Source organism: Lampetra planeri, chromosome 17 (assembly GCF_965212315.1).
Source record: "Lampetra planeri chromosome 17, kcLamPlan1.2.h2, whole genome shotgun sequence".
NCBI classification, from domain to species: Eukaryota; Metazoa; Chordata; class Hyperoartia; order Petromyzontiformes; family Petromyzontidae; genus Lampetra; species Lampetra planeri.
The window spans coordinates 12,868,589-12,886,078 of NC_136123.1; the positions used below are offsets into that span (position 1 = coordinate 12,868,589).

The window sequence follows — 17,490 nt, forward strand, 5'->3', positions numbered from 1 at the left end:
AAGCAACCGTCATCAGGTAAAAATGAGAAAAAAAACATCGTAAACTTAGAAACACAGTGTTAACCGACTCTCTGTGTGGCATTACATTACACTTCCTAATTTTACTTCATGTTGCTTTCTCAAACTTCCGATTTTCTTACTCTAAATATTTCCGTGCTGCCTGTTTATAGTCCATTGTCTCTCCTCCGGCCACTATGGTCCGGAATTCCACGCAACTCTCTCATTGTCCTCTGCCCCAATCCCCCCCCTCTCTCTCTGCCCCAACCCCTCCCCCCTCTCTCTATTTCAAGCCTCGACAGTGGCGCTGTCTTTCTTTTTGTCATTTGGAGGAGCGTGGTCAGCCAGGTGGGGTGTTGGCTGTTATGTTGTCCGGCTTTCTGTGTTGTGTTGCATTGTGTTTCTAAGTTTACTATTGTGTTTTTCTCATTCTTACCTGATGACGGTTGCTTGTGTTGCAATCGAAACGTCGTATTCTATTATTATTTGATTTTATTTTCTATGTGACTTTTACCGAAAGAACCAAAGAGTAACTCTAAACGCTTGTATCTGAATGTGGAGGAAAAACTGGAGGACCCGGAGAAAAATCCACGTGATCACAGGGAAAACACGCAAACTTCAAATATACAAGCGTCAAGGTCGGGATTGAAGCCATGACCTGTATACCAGGAAAAGTAGTGAACATCTCGTCACCGTGGTGCCCTGAGATACCTCTCAACTGGCGCCATGAGCCAGGTACCACTCGCCAAACACTGGATAAATGTCAAGAGAGAATTTGCAATCTCGTTTGGGTGACTTATCTGTGCAATAGCCGTGGGCAACAGGTACATTCTATCTCGAGACAGTTTCGGTGCAGAAATTTTGGCAGTGGCTAACAGGGAAATTGAGGATAATAGGGTTGCAGATAACAATGAGCTCAATTGTGCAGTATATCACAGTAATTATAATTCCATCGAGATTAGCCCATCTGGATCAAATTAGACCCACGGAATCATGGATTGGAACTGGTTTACATTTTGGGTCACAATCGAAAGCAGGTGATGCGTTTCAATTGGAGCTGAACTGCACCCCTAGAATTTGAAATTCAGCAACTGCTTAGCTCCTCGAGATGTAGCTTGGGTTTGAAAATTAGTGTGAGAATTCCATTAAATATGACGAATGATGCCCCACTTACCATCCACATCCTTGAGGCCATACTCGGAGGCAAGATCAGCTGTCATTAGCACTCGGCCAGACTTCTTCATGATGTTTTTGTCTGTTAAACAAAAATCGTGCATATTAATTGTTCATGTAACGCTTCCACAACATGCACACGTGCCACGGAAATGTTAGTTTCGAAATAACGATTTTTCAAGCCACACATGACATCACACGGTGTGTGACGGGAGAGGACATCGCAGGAATGACGTCAGGGTGGGAGGCACATGCTTCCTTTTAGTGCTGGTTTTTTAGCACTAGTTTTCATCTCCAAGTGTCGGGCAACACGTTCATAAAGTTTCGCAGTTTCTGTTGAGTAACACTTTATATTACAGTTTTGCTCATATTGGATCTTCTTTACGGAGTCGTAATCATGAAAAACTGATGCAACGGAATATTAGCTCTGTTCAACAATCTACTAGAACTATACGTTATACATTAAAATTACATTTAAGGCAGTCCTCGACTTACGAACACATGTACTTACGAACCTGCTTCCATGATTTTTTTGTTTTTTAACATCGACATAAAACGCGAAGCCGCACTTCCAAACTGAACTGCGGAAATATTTTGTTCAGCGGAGAGATCCTCCGCGAGATGTAATGAGTCAGCCTCGCGCTGGGAGTAAGTGAAAAAGTGAGTGCGTGTGTGTGCACGCGCAGATATGTGTGAAGGTGAGAGTATGCGTGTGTGTGCGCGCATGCTCCTGTGTGTGTGTGTGTGCAATTGTGGTGACTCATTGTGCCCCTTCTGACAAGCCAGCATCAGGGCTCAAGGTAAGTGAAAATAAAACAGATTGTTTTTCTATTTGTTACTTTATTTTGTTTTATTTACTAATAAAGTAATTATTACAGTATTCCATGCAAATGTACAATATTTCTTATTTATGAGTGTAACAATGCTTCCCTTTTTTGTTGAACCATAACACATTTTATAACACTGCGTTTAAATGCAGTACATTGTTGTGTTTCGACTTACGAATCCTTCGACTTTCCAACGGGTCTCATGAACGGAGCCCGTTCGTAACTCAATGGACTGCCCATATCACATTTCAGGTTCCTGCTTGACATTGTGCCATCTCCAGTCATCAAGTAGCATACATGCCACTTGATTGATGTTCCCAAAGTATCCATATAGAAGTTAGAGTAAAATCAAGAGTTCAAACTGATGATAATCCATACTCTGGTTCTTTCGGTAAAGTCACGTAGGTAGAAAAAATATATAATAGATCACGACATTTCAATCGCAACAACAAGCGACCGTCTTCAGGTGAGAGAATCAGACTGCTGTGCGAGGCATTATATTGACCCGAGAGGGGGGGAGGGAGGGGGGGTTGCCACATCGGGCAAGAGGGTGAGGCCAGCGATTGTGAGAGATGGACTTTAGGGCATGTTGAGCATGAGAGTGCAATCCAAAGGACCTGTGAGCATGAGAGTGCAATCCAAGAGATCGGCTGTAGGGGGGAGAGAGAGGGGGGGGGGGAGAGAGAGGGGGGGGAGAGGGGGGGGGAGAGAGAGGGGGGGAGAGAGGGGGGGGTGGGGAAGGGGGGCGGGTAGAAAGTGGGATTCTGCAGCAGCACTTGAGTCACTGGGGGAGAGATCTAAGAGAGAGGCACAGAGAGTCGGAAATAACAGCTGACATAAGCAGGTAGGATGGAAACATCAGTCAGTTAAGACTTTACCTGGTTAATAACGTCCTTCCCATGATTGCTCAGTTTGTACCCATCTTCTCGGTTGAAGTAGTGTCTGTGTTTATATATCTGGATGGCCGCATTAACAAATCTCTGAAGGTAGCCGGTGGGTTTGCAGAGTACCTTCGTCTTGAAAAAATCAATTTAATGTGAGCCCACAGCGTTAAAACAATGATCAGCAACGGCAGAGGTATTGGTCCTACCGTGTTTCAGATCTGCCTTGTGTTCACGAATGCGGTCCGAGACATGTCGTTTCGTTTCCCCAATGTAACTGCTACCGCAACCACAACTCAGTTTGTAGACACCAGGGTATTGCATGTCAGGAATCACATCCTTTACAGATGTGATCAAATCACGGATTTTGTGTACTGTGTTGAAACGAACCTGGATCTTGTGTTTGTTTATGATTTTGGAAATATTTTTGGTAACCCCTGCTATATATAGTAAAGTGATGGTTTTGGTTGGATCCTCAGAAGGTTGTCTCCCCATGGCTGAGGAGACAGCTTGGCCGATTGTATGGTCAGAGTATCCGTTCATCCTGAGGGCTTGGTGTACGTGCTCCAACTCACTGGCTAGGTGCTGCTGGTCGGAGATGCAACGGGCCCTATGGTGTAGTGTTTTGATGAGGGAATTCTTCTGGGCTGGATGGTGGTGGGAGTCAGGCTTTAGATAGGCATTTGTGTGGGTGGCTTTCCTGTACACAGAGTGTCCCAACGAGCCATCAGATCTCTTCTCGATCAAAACATCCAGGAATGGTAGCTTGCCATCCTTTTCCACTTCCATGGTGAATTTGATAAATGGGTGTATGGAATTGATGTGGTTGAGAAATTGATTCAGTGCTGGCAGGCCATGGGGCCAGATGACGAACATGTCATCTACGTATCTCTTCCACAAGGAAGGATGTATGGTGGATGTCTGGATGGCATCTGTCTCAAATTTCCCCATGAAAACATTCGCTACCACTGGCAATAAGGGAGAACCCATTGGGGTACCCTCATTCTGTTTGTAGAATGTACCATTCCAGGTGAAGTAAGTGTTGGTAAGGCAGTGCCTCACCAGAGTTGGTACATCTGGATTCAGTCCTTGTTGGACCAAGTCTTCAATGATTGCAATGGTGTCAGGTACAGGTACCGTGGTGAACAGGGAGACTACATCGAAATTGACAAGCAAATCATCTGGAGAGAGTGAGATGTCCTTGATTAGAGAAACCAAGTGAGCTGAGTTAAGTACAGCGGAGGTGGTCTTGGTCGTAAAAGGAAGCAGGGTCTCAGACAGAAATCAGGCCAGTTTGTAGGTGGGTGAGTTAATGGTGGAGACGATAGGACGGAGCGGGGGTACCTACTTTGTGGATTTTTGGAAGGCCATAAAATCTGGGTGGTCTAGCAGCCGAAGGTTTTAGGGAGCGCTGCTTGGTCTGATCGATTAGAGAAGTCTAATTAGTGATGATTTGTTCATGAAGCCATCCAGATATATAAACACATACACAATTTCAACTAAGAAGATGGGTACAAACTGAGCAATCATTGGAAGGACGTTATTAACCAGGTAAAGTCTTAACTGACTGTGATGTTTCCATCCTACCTGCCTATGTGAGCTGTTATTTCCGACTCTCTGTGTCTCTCTGTGCCTCTCTCTTAGATCTCTCCCCCAGTGACTCAAGTGCTGCTGCAAAAGTCCCACTTTCTGCCCCGCCCCCTCTCTCCCCCCCCCCTTCCCTCTCGCCCCTACAGCCGATCTCTTGGATTGCACTCTCATACTCACATGTCCTTTGGATTGCACTCTCATGCTCACAAGTTCCTCACAATCGCTGGCCCCACCCTCTTGCCCGATGCGGCAACCCCCCCTCCCTCCCCCCCTCTCGGGTCAATGTAATGCCTCGTCCACAGCAGTCTGATTCTTTCACTTGAAGACGGTCACTTGTTGTTGCGATCGAAACGTCGTGATCTATTTTTTTTCTACCTCCGTGACTTTACCGAAAGAACCAGAGTATGGATTATCATCAGTTTTACTTAAGCGGTCGATGTGGGCATCTTGAGCGTAATAATCCATGTCAGGTAATGATTTGTCACAAGCGTGTTCATCAGGTAAGCCACTCCTGTGCGTGAAAAGCATAATTACCTTCAGCCAGCCCGACTATGCACTTCCCACTCAACTCTGGTGTTTCTCCATTCTCGAAAGCCTTCGCCATCTACAATGACAGCAAAGAAAATTTAGCCAAATGACGACTCCTGGATTCAGGGCACACTTTTTGCCACGGTGCTTGTGACATGGCCCAGCGTTAGCGCGTTCACAGCATATGGCAGAGGTGTGTGGTTCAAAACAGGCAGACTGCCCTGATTAATACTGCAGGGTGTATTAACCATAAAATACTATGCGCCATCTGCTTCACAGTGGACGTTAAACATCCCCCAATGTGATTTGAAGAAGAGTAGGCCATTATGTAGCACCTCGATGATCCAGATAACCCACATTACTCCATTAGGCTTACAGCAACGTCACCCACTGACTCTGAACAGTGAGCAGGACCCTCGTTAAAAAGTGTTGAGTCAAGAAGCGTTGTAATAATGATATTAACAATTACCCGCTGCTCCGTAATGGATTTTTCTGTGTCCCTGGCCACCAACTCCTGCACCAGCTCCGTGCGCACGGCACCCGGCCACAGCGAGACGTAGGCCACGTTGTGTTTGCGAAGCTCCACCGCACAGTCGGCAGCCAGGCGGTCGCACTGCCACGGGGTCACAGGGGTCACAGAGACGTATTTCAGTGCACGCCAAGCACAACATGGATTTGTCCCATGCATAACTGCCATTGCATGTGAAGAACGCTAAGTGTATGTGGCCGGGCCCTGTGCATCTCTTATCACTGATGAATGGTGGTCACACCAACTCCCCTGCGTAAGGAATTAGGTTGTTAACGATTAGTGACTTTGTGCCGGCCACTGGCAGAGGTTTCAGGAGTAAAGAACGTGATGGTGGCTGCAGTTAAATAAAAACCCTCATACACTTGCAATTCGGAATGTAATGACACACCCCCTTCTTCGCAATTTGATGAACTATTACGATTCAATGCAGGCACCAATACTTTTTTCTTTACATGACAGTAAACTTAGGGCCTCTAGTGGCTGTAGGGGTCATGTAAACGTATTATAAGCAGCAACACGCGAGTTGGAAATTCTTGCACGCACAAATCCATGCGTGTGTCGTGAACGCAAGATTCGATTGTAATCAATGGACTGTGTTAAGCAACTTTGTATTTAATGCGTGCAACTTGCGTATTATCGCTTAATCCAACACTCGTTTAAATACACGCTAAAGCCGTGGCTGCCAACATTCTATGATGCCACTCGGCACCGTTAAACCCTAATAAAAATTGTAAACCACCGTGCAGTAGAGAATTCGGTGTCATGTGGACAATAAAATCGCATCTCAGAATCAGAATATTTATTAATACTGGAGGAATCCGATGAGCTATAAAGGTCTTCTTCACAGATGTTCAGTCGGGTCAGGTCAGAACGTTACAACAACAAACAATACAAAAACATGATATGAGTGAAAAGTATTGGAAAGGTAAGCAAATCACGAAGAAAAAAATCCGCGGAGCACTTACTGGGCCACCAGGGGTGTCACAGACCACTGCCACCGCTCTAGAGCTAAACTATAAACTATTTTTATTATAAACTATTGAAGCGTGGCTTGTGGGAAAATACGGCAATGACGGTACCACAAATCAGTGCAACCGACCACACAGTGAACAGCTTGTCTGGAGGAGACGTAAAGCCTGGACTAACTTCAGCACAGTCTCATCAGCAGTCGGGCTCACCCAAACCTATTTTCTTTTTTATGTTATCTATTTTTTATTTTGACCAGGTAAGGCTCAATTAGCTCTATAGCTCTTTTTTGGAAGTGTAATGTAGTAACTCGGCGGGAGACGACTTCACGGGTAACACACTCTTTATTTTACCAAACTCGTTCACAGGTGACTAACACCTACTTTGTATCTCGGGTGACAAACACCCACTTAGTATCGCGGGTGACAAACACCCACTTAGTATCTCGGGTGACAAACACCCACTTAGTATCTCGGGTGACAAACACCCACTTAGCTACCCTGGCGACTAACGCCCACTGAGCTACTCGGGTGACCAACACCCACTTAGCTACTCGGCGACTAACGCCCACTGAGCTACTCGGGTGACCAACACCCACTTAGCTACTCGGCGACTAACGCCCCTGAGCTACTCGGGTGACCAACACCCACTTAGCTACCCTGGCGACTAACGCCCACTGAGCTACTCGGGACACTCCCTGCCCGGGGTATCCGTCTTGACTGTGGGTCCCCAGCCCGACCCACGTGGGCGTCGGACCCCGGGTCCCACAGTCTCGCCTCCGAGCCACACAGGGCCCCGGTCCCTACAAGGACGGCGGGACTAGGGGTCTCGGGGCACTAGGTCTTCAGCTCCGTCTTCTGGTCTTCAACTGGGTAACTCTCCCCGAGTGCTCTCGCGCGTCCCCCTTTATACCCCACCTGCGGACGTCGCTGCGAGCACCCATCCTATTCGACCAATCACTGGGCGCTGGCTACGATCCTGTTTTCCCACATCTCAGCGTGCCTCAGCACCCACGCCGCGCCGCCCCGTCATCTGTCACTCCCGGCGCGCGCGTCCACACCACGCCCACAACGCGTGCCCAACCCCGCACCTCGCGCCGCCCCGTGATCCATCACTGTCACAGTCGGCGCACGTCAACACCACCACTACAGAAGCGATGTGGCCACAAATGATAATTCAACGCAGTGGCTTATAATGTGGAACTTTATAGCAGCCAAATATTCTTAAACACTTATTTCTAAATGTGGAGGGAAAAACCGGAAGATCCGGAGAAAAATCCACGCGACCACAGGGAGAGAGTCACGCAAAACTCCAATCATACAGCAAGCACCAGGGTCGATATCAAACCCACGACCTCCTGCATGCTGGGTGAGTTAGTTAACATCTCGCCACAAAGCTGCCGGGGGACACTCACAGCTGCCTTGCCGACTCCGTAGGGCACACTGAAGAGGTACCGAAGGCCACCCATGGACGAGATGACGACAATGAGCCCCTGTCCCAGTTCCACCATCATCTGGCTTGCGTACACCGAGCATAGGTAGTGTCCCCTGGAGCCCGCACACACGTGGGCGCACGCACACAATCATGCGAGTCATTTCACACATGTTTCCCACTTCAAACACAAGGTTTTTATAGATATTTTTTCTGCAACCAGCATAAACTATACAATGGAAAGCTATCAAACAATACACGAGGCATGTTCATATTTCTGGATTCATCTAAAAACGGATCCGCTAGCTTTATTTAATGAAAAATAACATTGCGTTATGCAGACACGAGTTTCATTATGATCCCAAAACGTAGGTTCAATGTATTTTAGGAGGAAATTGCAGCAGACAGGTCTACAGAGGTTACGCTTTGACGCGGCTGTATGTCTCCTGCAATGATCAAAACGCAAAATTATTTTTGGTACCGTCAGCGCCTCGGTCTGTGCAGCATGAAATTCAAAACACCTTTTGTTATGCAACGTGCAGAGAGCTTGAACGCAAAGTTTGTACATCAAAGGGCATTTGTTTGTTTTGGAGTTAAATTCACACCCCCGTTATGTTTTATATAAACACATTTCTACACGCTGAGAAACACCGTGCAAGCTGTTGTGCGTTATGCCAAAAGCTTGTTTGTGTGTGTCACGGTATGCATGAATGCATTCATTTCGAGTTTGTGAGCTTTGATGTGTCTCATTAAAGCCGTTGCTGTGCATTACATTGGAAGGGTTTCTATGCTGCGAAATGGGGCATTCAAGTTATTGATGATATCCATGACTTGAAATGTATTACTGAAAAATGGAATGTTTTGTTTGAGCTGCGCCAAAGAGTTGGCATGCTTTCCTAGCTCACAATGCCAGCCCATACCATAGTCACTGGTTTAATTAACCAGAGTATGCACGATTCATAAACAATAGCACGCACAATTCATAAACAATGGTACGCACTATCCATAAACAATACACATTCATAAACAATATTACAAACAATTGTTGAGATAAAGTATTAATTTGTTTTACATGAAACAAGAAATTATGAACCCTGCTGTATTAGCAGGGCATATTTCATACAGCCATATTCAATTAAGCATGGAATGCGTCCGCGAGGACACAACACCGAGATGGAGCGATGATGTCAGTAAATGTGAAGGTGCTACATACACATAGATCACAGGAACATGAGAGTTGGTGGAGGCTCGGGGAGGCCTTCGACCAGCAGTGGATTGAACCTCCCAGAGTGTGCCGACTCACGCATGACCTCTGTGGGCTCTTTGTGATTACCAGACTATTCGTGAGGCCCGCTCTCGGTACCTGTGGCCACCGTGCGTTCTACAAAGAGCATTGTCCACTCATGCTGTTCCTCCCCTCTTAAAGTGCTAAACGTTCCCACAATGAAAAACATGTTCCCATACCGAGTCCTGTGTCTCCGAGTGGCTGTGTGTCTCTGTGTGTCCTTGTCTCGTTGTCTGTGGTGTCCCATGCTGGGTGTGTTCAAAGCAGGTACTGCCCATGCACATTCTTTGATCACAGTGCATTTTAATTATTTAAAAAATTGCGGTGAACTCCATAATAATTGGATAGGTGTGATCTCGGTCATTCTTCCAAATGACTCATTCTGGCCTGTGGAGGTCTCACCTAGTTAAACAAAATAAACCTGAAAACTTGAACCATATACATCCCAGATTGCTTTCCCCAGACTACTGCTTTCATAACTAAAAATGATCAGCGTCGTTGATGCAGAATATAAGTGGAGTGATATTAAACGTCACTACCGTGTCGGGTCAGTACACACATGACGTCACTGCTGTTGGGTCTGTACACACATGACGTCACTGCCTGTTCGGTATGGAGGCTGTTGACGATTGCCAAGGGGGTTGTGCCTTGGCACTCTGAGTGACCCCGGCTGGACACGTGACCAGATCCAGATGGGGGCCAGGGGACCCTGGGGGTCACGTGGTCGGGGAGTGGAGCCTTCTATCGTGGGTTCGAGAAGGGGGACGTGGCCAGGGTGTGGCCAGCCACGCCAGGGGGGCTTATAAGCCGGCTCAACACAGAGAGCTGGGCTGTTCGTGCCTGGAATGAAGACGTCTAATGATGAATCTGAAGAAAGAAGCCTCCAGTCATCGTGGCCAAGCAGAAGCCCTCCTGGCTTGGCCACGCCAAGTAGTACCCGAGTATCCAAATGACTCATTCTGGCCTGTGGTGTCATCTGGTCCAACCCATGTGAGACTAGGCTCTAAGGAAAGCTGTCTCGGGTGTGAACCAATCAACTTCAAGGACAGTGCATATATTATCAGAGTTATGTTTTTTTGTTTGCATTATGGCTGCAGGTATTGTGGTCTATGCAAACATGACTCCTTGTAAAAAAAGGTGTCAGTTTTTTTGCCAGATAGAAGGGTAAAAAAACAATTATCATAGTACCCGAGTGTTAGCGAGAGTAGGACGGTGGTCACTACCTTATGTGAAGGGTGTGTTGCAGTTGTTGCAGTTGTGTTAAATAAATAAGTGTTGCCTTCGCACGAGTGTGTGCGCCTCTGTCGAACCATTACATAAGTAATAAAACGAATAAGCAGACAATACGCCTACTTCACGTTTGTACCTATTTTACACATCTCATCAGCCACAAGGCCCATTGGGAACACATAACCTCTGCAGCATTGGCTCAATACGAGCAAACCCTAAACTGGTTTCTAGAAACCATATGTAAACAGGGGGTACATGCATGCTGGGTCCTATCTGTCGGCATCTGGAAGTTCTTCAAAATTGGCGGTGCAGTGGCCGAGATGTAAACTACCTCGCCTGGTATGCAGGAGGTCGTAGGTTCCTTCCCGACCCTGACGCCTGTATATTTGGAGCTTGCATGTTCTCCCTGTGGTTTCGTGGATTTTTCTCCGGGTCCTTCGGTTTTTCCCCTCCACATTTAGAAATGTACGTTTAGGGTATTTAGTTGCTATAAATTTCCTCACGATAAGCCACTTCGTTTATCTATCATTTGTGGTCAGGTTGCTTCTGAAAAAAGCTATATAGCTCATTGAGCCTTACCTGGTAAAATCAAATTTTTGGTAAAAAATAGGTTTGTGTGAGCCCGATGAGGCAGTGGTGCACTGAATTCAGTCCAGGCTCTCCTCCAGTCAAGCTGTTCGCTGTGCAGTCGGCATGTTGCACTGAATTGTGGCACCGTCATTGCCACACCACCATATTTGCCCACGAGCCATGGCCTAAACAGCAGGGAACTGTAACGCATCTCTTCTGACAATGGCAATTGGCCAGTCGGCCCCAACGATTTACAAATGTAATGCTGCTCCGAAGCAAACCAACTACACAATTACACATGCTAACGCTGTGTACACACACCTCTACACTACTTAAAAACAGTTTAACGTGTAGTGACATAAGAAGGGAGGGGCTGCTGGGGGCTCTGGGTTCCCGGGCGGGTCCAGAAGTTTAAGCCTCTGGGCGCCAGGCGCTGGGTTCCCAGGGGGTCCAGACGCTTAAGCCTCTGGGCGCCAAGCGTTGGGTTCCCAGGCGCTTAAGCCTTTTGGCGCCGCCAACGGGGGGGGCTGTGTGTGCTCTGTGGGATGTCTGGTGGCGCACATGGCCCCACCCCTCGTTGGACTAGGCATAAAAAGGGGAGCTCCCTAGACGATCGGGGCCAGTTGTAACTCAAGACCCAAGACCCACGACCAGCCATCTGAAGACCCTGGGATGTTGTGAGAGCCAGTGGTGGGACTCTGGAACTCCCGACTCTACGACCTTGTGAGGGCGAGTTCCAGAGCGTAGCCAGAGTAGAGTATCTAGGCTGTGTACCTAGGCTGTGTACCTAGGCTGTAACAGAGTATCAGGACTGTTGGAGTGTTGTATTGTAATAAAGGAGTTACCTCTACAAGTGTCTCCGGAACCCGTTACAAACGTATTGTTCGTTGCATCCATGCAAACCCAGTAGAATAGTTTATTTAGTACCACACAACGAAACTAAATAAATGTACTCAGTTATTGTAAAATGTTTCGGTTTTACATAGCAGGGATAATCGTGCTCTAACCTATGAGTGGTGGTGCTTGTTTTATCATACCCTTCACTCGCCCCAGCTACTGCCGAGTCACGTGCATGCCTTCATTGCTTCTTAAACCAACCATTGACAACTCTCTCTCCGCTAAGGCCTTCCAAAATCCCCCAGTCAGCTGATCTGATTCGAACCTAGCACCTCAGCACTGCTAGCTCTGATCTGCCCGGCTACAATAATAAGAGCATTGTAATATTTAAAGCACAGAGTTGGAATGGTATACACACCTCAGACCAGTGTTGTTGATGTCATCCCAGTCTGTGGCAGGCTGCTCCCAAAATGGCTTTCCAATGCCGCTGAAAATCGTCTTTGGCATTCACATTTGGGACGGGAAATGCAACAAAGACAATCTACATATGAGACTAATACTTTTGTTAGTGTTCATTTACGCCAAATGAGGCTCAACAAGTAAATTACATAAACGAGTATGGAAAGTTGTAGGTTTGCATTTGGCTAAGAATTTGCATCACAACTCTTGGGCACTCACTTTGACGCCGGCGTACGCGTTGTTGACCAAGATGTCAAGTCGGCCCTTCTGCTCGCGCCGCACGCGCTCAAACAGCGCTCGCACTTCCTCCTCCTTGGTGGAGTCACAGGACACGGGGACGCAGCGTCCACCACGTGCTTCCACCTGCCAGAGACACGGAGAGTGGGACAAAGCCAATGGCAAACACGCGCCGTGCCACCACACACCCCACCCCCATGCCAGCCAACACACACCGTACCGTCAAACACCCCTGAGTTTATCCTCGATTAGTTTTGTGGACTAGGAGCTAATTTCACAAACCTTTTCCACTGCAAATTTGCTTATCCTCGAAGAGCACTACACACCCACCCACTTCAATGAAGATAAGTTCCACTGCAGGTGTAGTGACGTAAATGGAGTCACTATGGCGTATAGCGCCAGCTACTGTCACAAGAGTGGAACTGTGTGTCTTGGGCCTCTCTTTGGCACCATGCCATACCAGTAGGTATAGCATGGAAGCGGGCCCTAGAGGGCATGGTTCGGATGGCGGTCAGAGAGAGGGCATGTGAGGACGTGACAGTCTGGGTGACCCCAAGAGGGCAAGTGACCGGGACAGGGTAGCGAGGGGGCCCAAAGGGTGGCTTGAGGGACACGTGATACTCGGTCGAGAACCTTCTGGTGAGATCCAGAAGGGGGCGTGGCTGAGGGCGGAGCGAGGCCACACTCGGTAGCATAAAGCAGAGGTCCCGAGATCAATCGTGGCTGTTAGAATGGAACCCGTCGGTGCTACGTTTCTTCGATCCTTGGTCCTCGGTCTTCGGTCTTTACGCTCAGCATCGTGGGTCAGGCAGTGTGTGACTGAATGACCCGGTTATGTAGTTACCCCGTTGTGGTCTAGTTAATAGTGGTAGTTATCACCTAGATATAGAACCCGTTGTTATGTTAAAGTAGTAGCCCTGTTAGGGCAGTACAATAAATGTGTTGTCTCCAAGTTCTAGTATGTGCCTCCGTGAAGAACACTACACAAGTAAACACATGTCGATGTAAACAATGTCATCATCACTGCCTGCAGGACATGATGCCACGATGCCAAACAAAGCAACGGTCAGCCACTCGCGACCGAGGCATCGCCATCACCTCCTCGGCGGCCTGCCGCAGCGTCTCCTGGTTGCGCCCCGTGATGTAGACCGTGGCCCCTGCCTCCGCCAGCTGCAGGGCGATGCCTTTGCCGATGCCGCGAGACGCGCCCGTCACGATGCACACTCGTCCACTCAGGGAACCCGCCATCACGAGCAGTACTGCGCACACACAGACGCGCACACACCCGGGGAGAAACCACGCCAGTAAATCATGACCATGCCAGCGTGATATCTTTGTAACCAATGGTTTCACCACAAGCCTTCTGAGATTGACCACTGTTTTTTTACACTGAAACCTGGGTGATGCAATGCACCATTAGTGCCACAAATGTAGCGGCACGGCACGGTGGTAGCTCGTTCGCTGCTCGTGGCGAAGGTTCGCAGTTCAAATCCAACAGGCCGCCCTGATTATTACTGCGGTGTGCATTAAGACTAAAATAGACATTTTCTGCTTTGCAGTGGACGTCAAAGATCCCGGGATGTCATTTGAAGGACAGCAGGCCATTCTGTGCTGACGTCACAGTTGAAACTGGCATTATTTTAAAAACTTCTCGCAAATTATCTCATTGGGAAACTTAGCAATATGTGCACTACTGCAAAACTAAATTTCAAACAAAACGGCAGGACTCTCCGAAAAAAAAGGTATTGAGACTCAGCGAGGCTGTCAGGTGGCCGTGTGGCCTATGGGGCCGTGTGGCCTAGGGGCCGCAGCATCAAGGTGTCCATGCTGCATTGCTGAATTTGAAACCTGGGGTCACCACCACCCTAATTAACCCAGGTGGGGGGGTGGGTCCCAAAGCGTTGTGAGGTGCTGGTCTCAGACTGGCCAACAATGACTGCACACACATAAACAACCAGCGTATCAAATGTTTGTTCACTCAATTCGGCTTATTCTGTTCTGAGAACTAAACGTTGCTTTGCTACGACTTGCACGACGCATGCTTCGCAGACAATATAAAAATCAGGGTTGTTTAAACAATAGCCAGCAAACCGGTAACCATTTTCGCAATAAATTGCCAGTTCTCAAAGTCAGTAATCGGTAACCGTTTCCAATGGAATACAATCGATCTTCTATGATCGGGCACGTGATTATCCAGCTTCCAAATGTATCCGGCGGTCCTGGACCTATCCAGCAAAACCGCTCCAAAGGCTGTACCAGTCCAGTGACTGGTACAGCCTTTGGACCCATCATGTTGTTGAAACAGCATAGTAGGTACAGTACATCACGCCATGCAGAGTCTTCAAGATGAAAGTGGTAAGTACGGTACAGTAAATACAGTACCTTGATACAGGATATTTATTTTTGTCTATTTGTATGATTATTTATGCCAATTTCAGAGTAAACACATTTTTTTAAAAACACAACACCTAAAACATGTTATGCAATAATGTGCAAACACAGGCTATTTAAAATAATGTGATTATCCAGCGTTTTTGAAACTCCGACGCCCCTCTTCCCCCCGAAGCCGCCGGATAATTGGTGGTTGACTGTATTTAGTGATGAACGCCCCCATTGGCACATGCGAACAGCACGGTGGCCTAAATTACCACGTGGTGGTATCGTGCACTCGTTGCTCACTCACGCCGCTGCTAGGCTGGGCCTCCGCGAGAGACGACTCGGAAAAGGTGGGCGTACCCACACTTTACCCCACCACAAACCAGAGCTTCCACTCAATTAACAGTATAAATGGCTAGACAGGTTAAGGTGGATATGATAAACTCACCCCAATATTTCAACTGCCTGGCCTGGAGATTTACATTTTTCAACAGCATTGGATTTCATCGTCAAGTTCAATTTTCCAAAAACATTCCAACACACACTATCGTTGGCTCTCTGTGTCATAAAGCGAAAGGCAGAGCTGAGAACTCCCTCCTCTTCATCCGCGTTGGTCCAATTGTAGTGTCTTCAAAGATTACTCACACCGACACGTAGTAACAAGTCACCTGCTTACACTTTATTACTCCTGTTCACGCGCAAGTTGTAGGCACTACTATATCTATCTTTACTGTCACATACACTTGACTTCTCTCCGCTCTCACCTATTCTGCACCTCACCTATCCTGCACTCAGCCACTCTGCACACAGCAACTCCGCACTCGGCAACTTTGCGCACAGCAAATCCGTACTCAGCGGCTCTGCACACAGCAACTCCGCACTCAGCGACTCTGCACACAGCAGCTCTTAGAACTCTGCATCTCCACCGCTGCCCTCACTTATGTTGCCTCATACCCGCTCACCCGTCTGTCCCGGGTGGGGGGGTTCACCCAACACCCGCCCGGCGACGGTGAGGGTTGAGGCTTTGTTGACGGCTTGAGCGGCAGCGGCGAGATGTCTTCACTCTTGGTTTCCGGGCAACTCAACTCCGCGCACGCACACTCCAGCTTATATCCCCCTGCTCATTCCGAGTCCTCACGTTCCTTCCCCTTAAGCTGCCGCCTGCCCGGCACCTGTGTCCTCATTAATCCCTTATCATCACCCCGACGCCAACCTCCAGCCTCAACGTTCCCACCTGTTCGACCTCGTTTGCACCCGCTTCTCCGGTGCAAACCTCATGTTGCAACACGCACACCTGTTTGTCCTCAGTTGCACCCACTTAACTGCACGCACCGCGTATATCTCTCCTCTACACAATTACTGGACTATATGAATTTTATTTTGGAGAGATCTGCACACATTTCCTCCACGAATTGCAAGATCCGAACTCTTTCATGACTTCTGGTTCCAAAAGCACTGGATTGTGAATGGGCTTTAAATTTTATCAGACCAAGTAAGTTGTGGTATATTTTTTAAAGCTACTTCATACCTTAAAATACATTTTTTTTAACACTCAAAAATAAAATTACAAGCTGTATGTGGGTTAAATTTGGCCTTCATGGAAATAATGGGGTTTTGATTGAGAATATACAGGGCACCTCACCCCAGAGTTTGCCCAGTATTGAGCACATGCTGTGCTGCAGGTGAGCCCCACGCTAGATTTGACAGCGACTTTTGACCCAAATTGGGTAAAAACCATCAATCATTGACAGCGGATAGCTGCCATTCAGAGCTACGATAACCAAGAAAACCAGCCGTGGTCTTGGAAATTAGCGTAGCAAACTTACATCTCCTATGATACCTTTGATTTGTAGTATTCAAGTTGTTTAATTTTATTTGTTGCTAATGGCAAATCCAATTAACTGCAGTAAATGCAGTCAAATTTTCTACAGGAATTCAGTCTAAGCTGATAATTGCCCATGAGGAGTTTGCAGAGGTTGCTTTGATCCCAATGTTTAGTCAACCATATTTTTTCATTCTAGATTTGAAGCTTTCGTGACTGCAAGGAATCATCTTCTTAGGTTTTTTCGGTAAAGTCACGTAGAAAGTAAAATAAAATAAAAACAAAAATCACGACGTTTCGGAGGCAACACAAGTCTCCGTCATCAGGTGGGACCGTCACAGCCAGATTAGCTGTATCAAGTGAGGCAATGATTCAAGATGTAATCCCTTAAAAGCGAGTTGAGGGGGGAGGGAGAGGGAGGGGGGAGCTCATCAGACTATGGTAGCCAATGAAAGGAACGTATCGGGAGGGAGGGGGGGCGAGGCCAAAAGGGTGGGCGATGGACGTGGAAGCGCTTGTGCGCAAGCGGCCAATTACTGCACACGCCAACACAATGGAGCGATTGTGCGCAAGCGGCCAGCCACTGCACCCGCCAACACAATGGGCAGAGAGGAGGAGGGGAGGTCTAATACACATGATAGACAAAAGGACGAAAATGATGATGGGTACAAACTTAGGGGGAGCTCATCAGACTATGGTAGCCAATGAATGGAACGTATCGGGAGGGAGGGGGGGGCGGGGGGGGGGGCGAG

General features: G+C 47.7%; 1 protein-coding gene across 2 annotated transcripts in view; it reads right to left on the bottom strand.

The window, feature by feature from the left end:
- The window catches only part of DHRS1 (dehydrogenase/reductase 1), a 30,680-nt gene that overhangs the window by 1,701 nt on the left and 11,489 nt on the right, over window positions 1-17,490 (bottom strand). For both annotated transcript variants that reach the window (XM_078602129.1, XM_078602130.1), the window contains exons 2-8: window positions 13,639-13,799; window positions 12,523-12,666; window positions 12,263-12,342; window positions 7,906-8,038; window positions 5,466-5,609; window positions 5,003-5,072; window positions 1,172-1,252 (exon numbers count right to left, since the gene is read on the bottom strand). In XM_078602129.1, coding sequence (XP_078458255.1) covers window positions 1,172-1,252; window positions 5,003-5,072; window positions 5,466-5,609; window positions 7,906-8,038; window positions 12,263-12,342; window positions 12,523-12,666; window positions 13,639-13,788 — 802 coding nt within the window. In that variant the 5' untranslated portion in view covers window positions 13,789-13,799. The remainder of the gene's footprint in view (window positions 1-1,171; window positions 1,253-5,002; window positions 5,073-5,465; window positions 5,610-7,905; window positions 8,039-12,262; window positions 12,343-12,522; window positions 12,667-13,638; window positions 13,800-17,490) is intronic.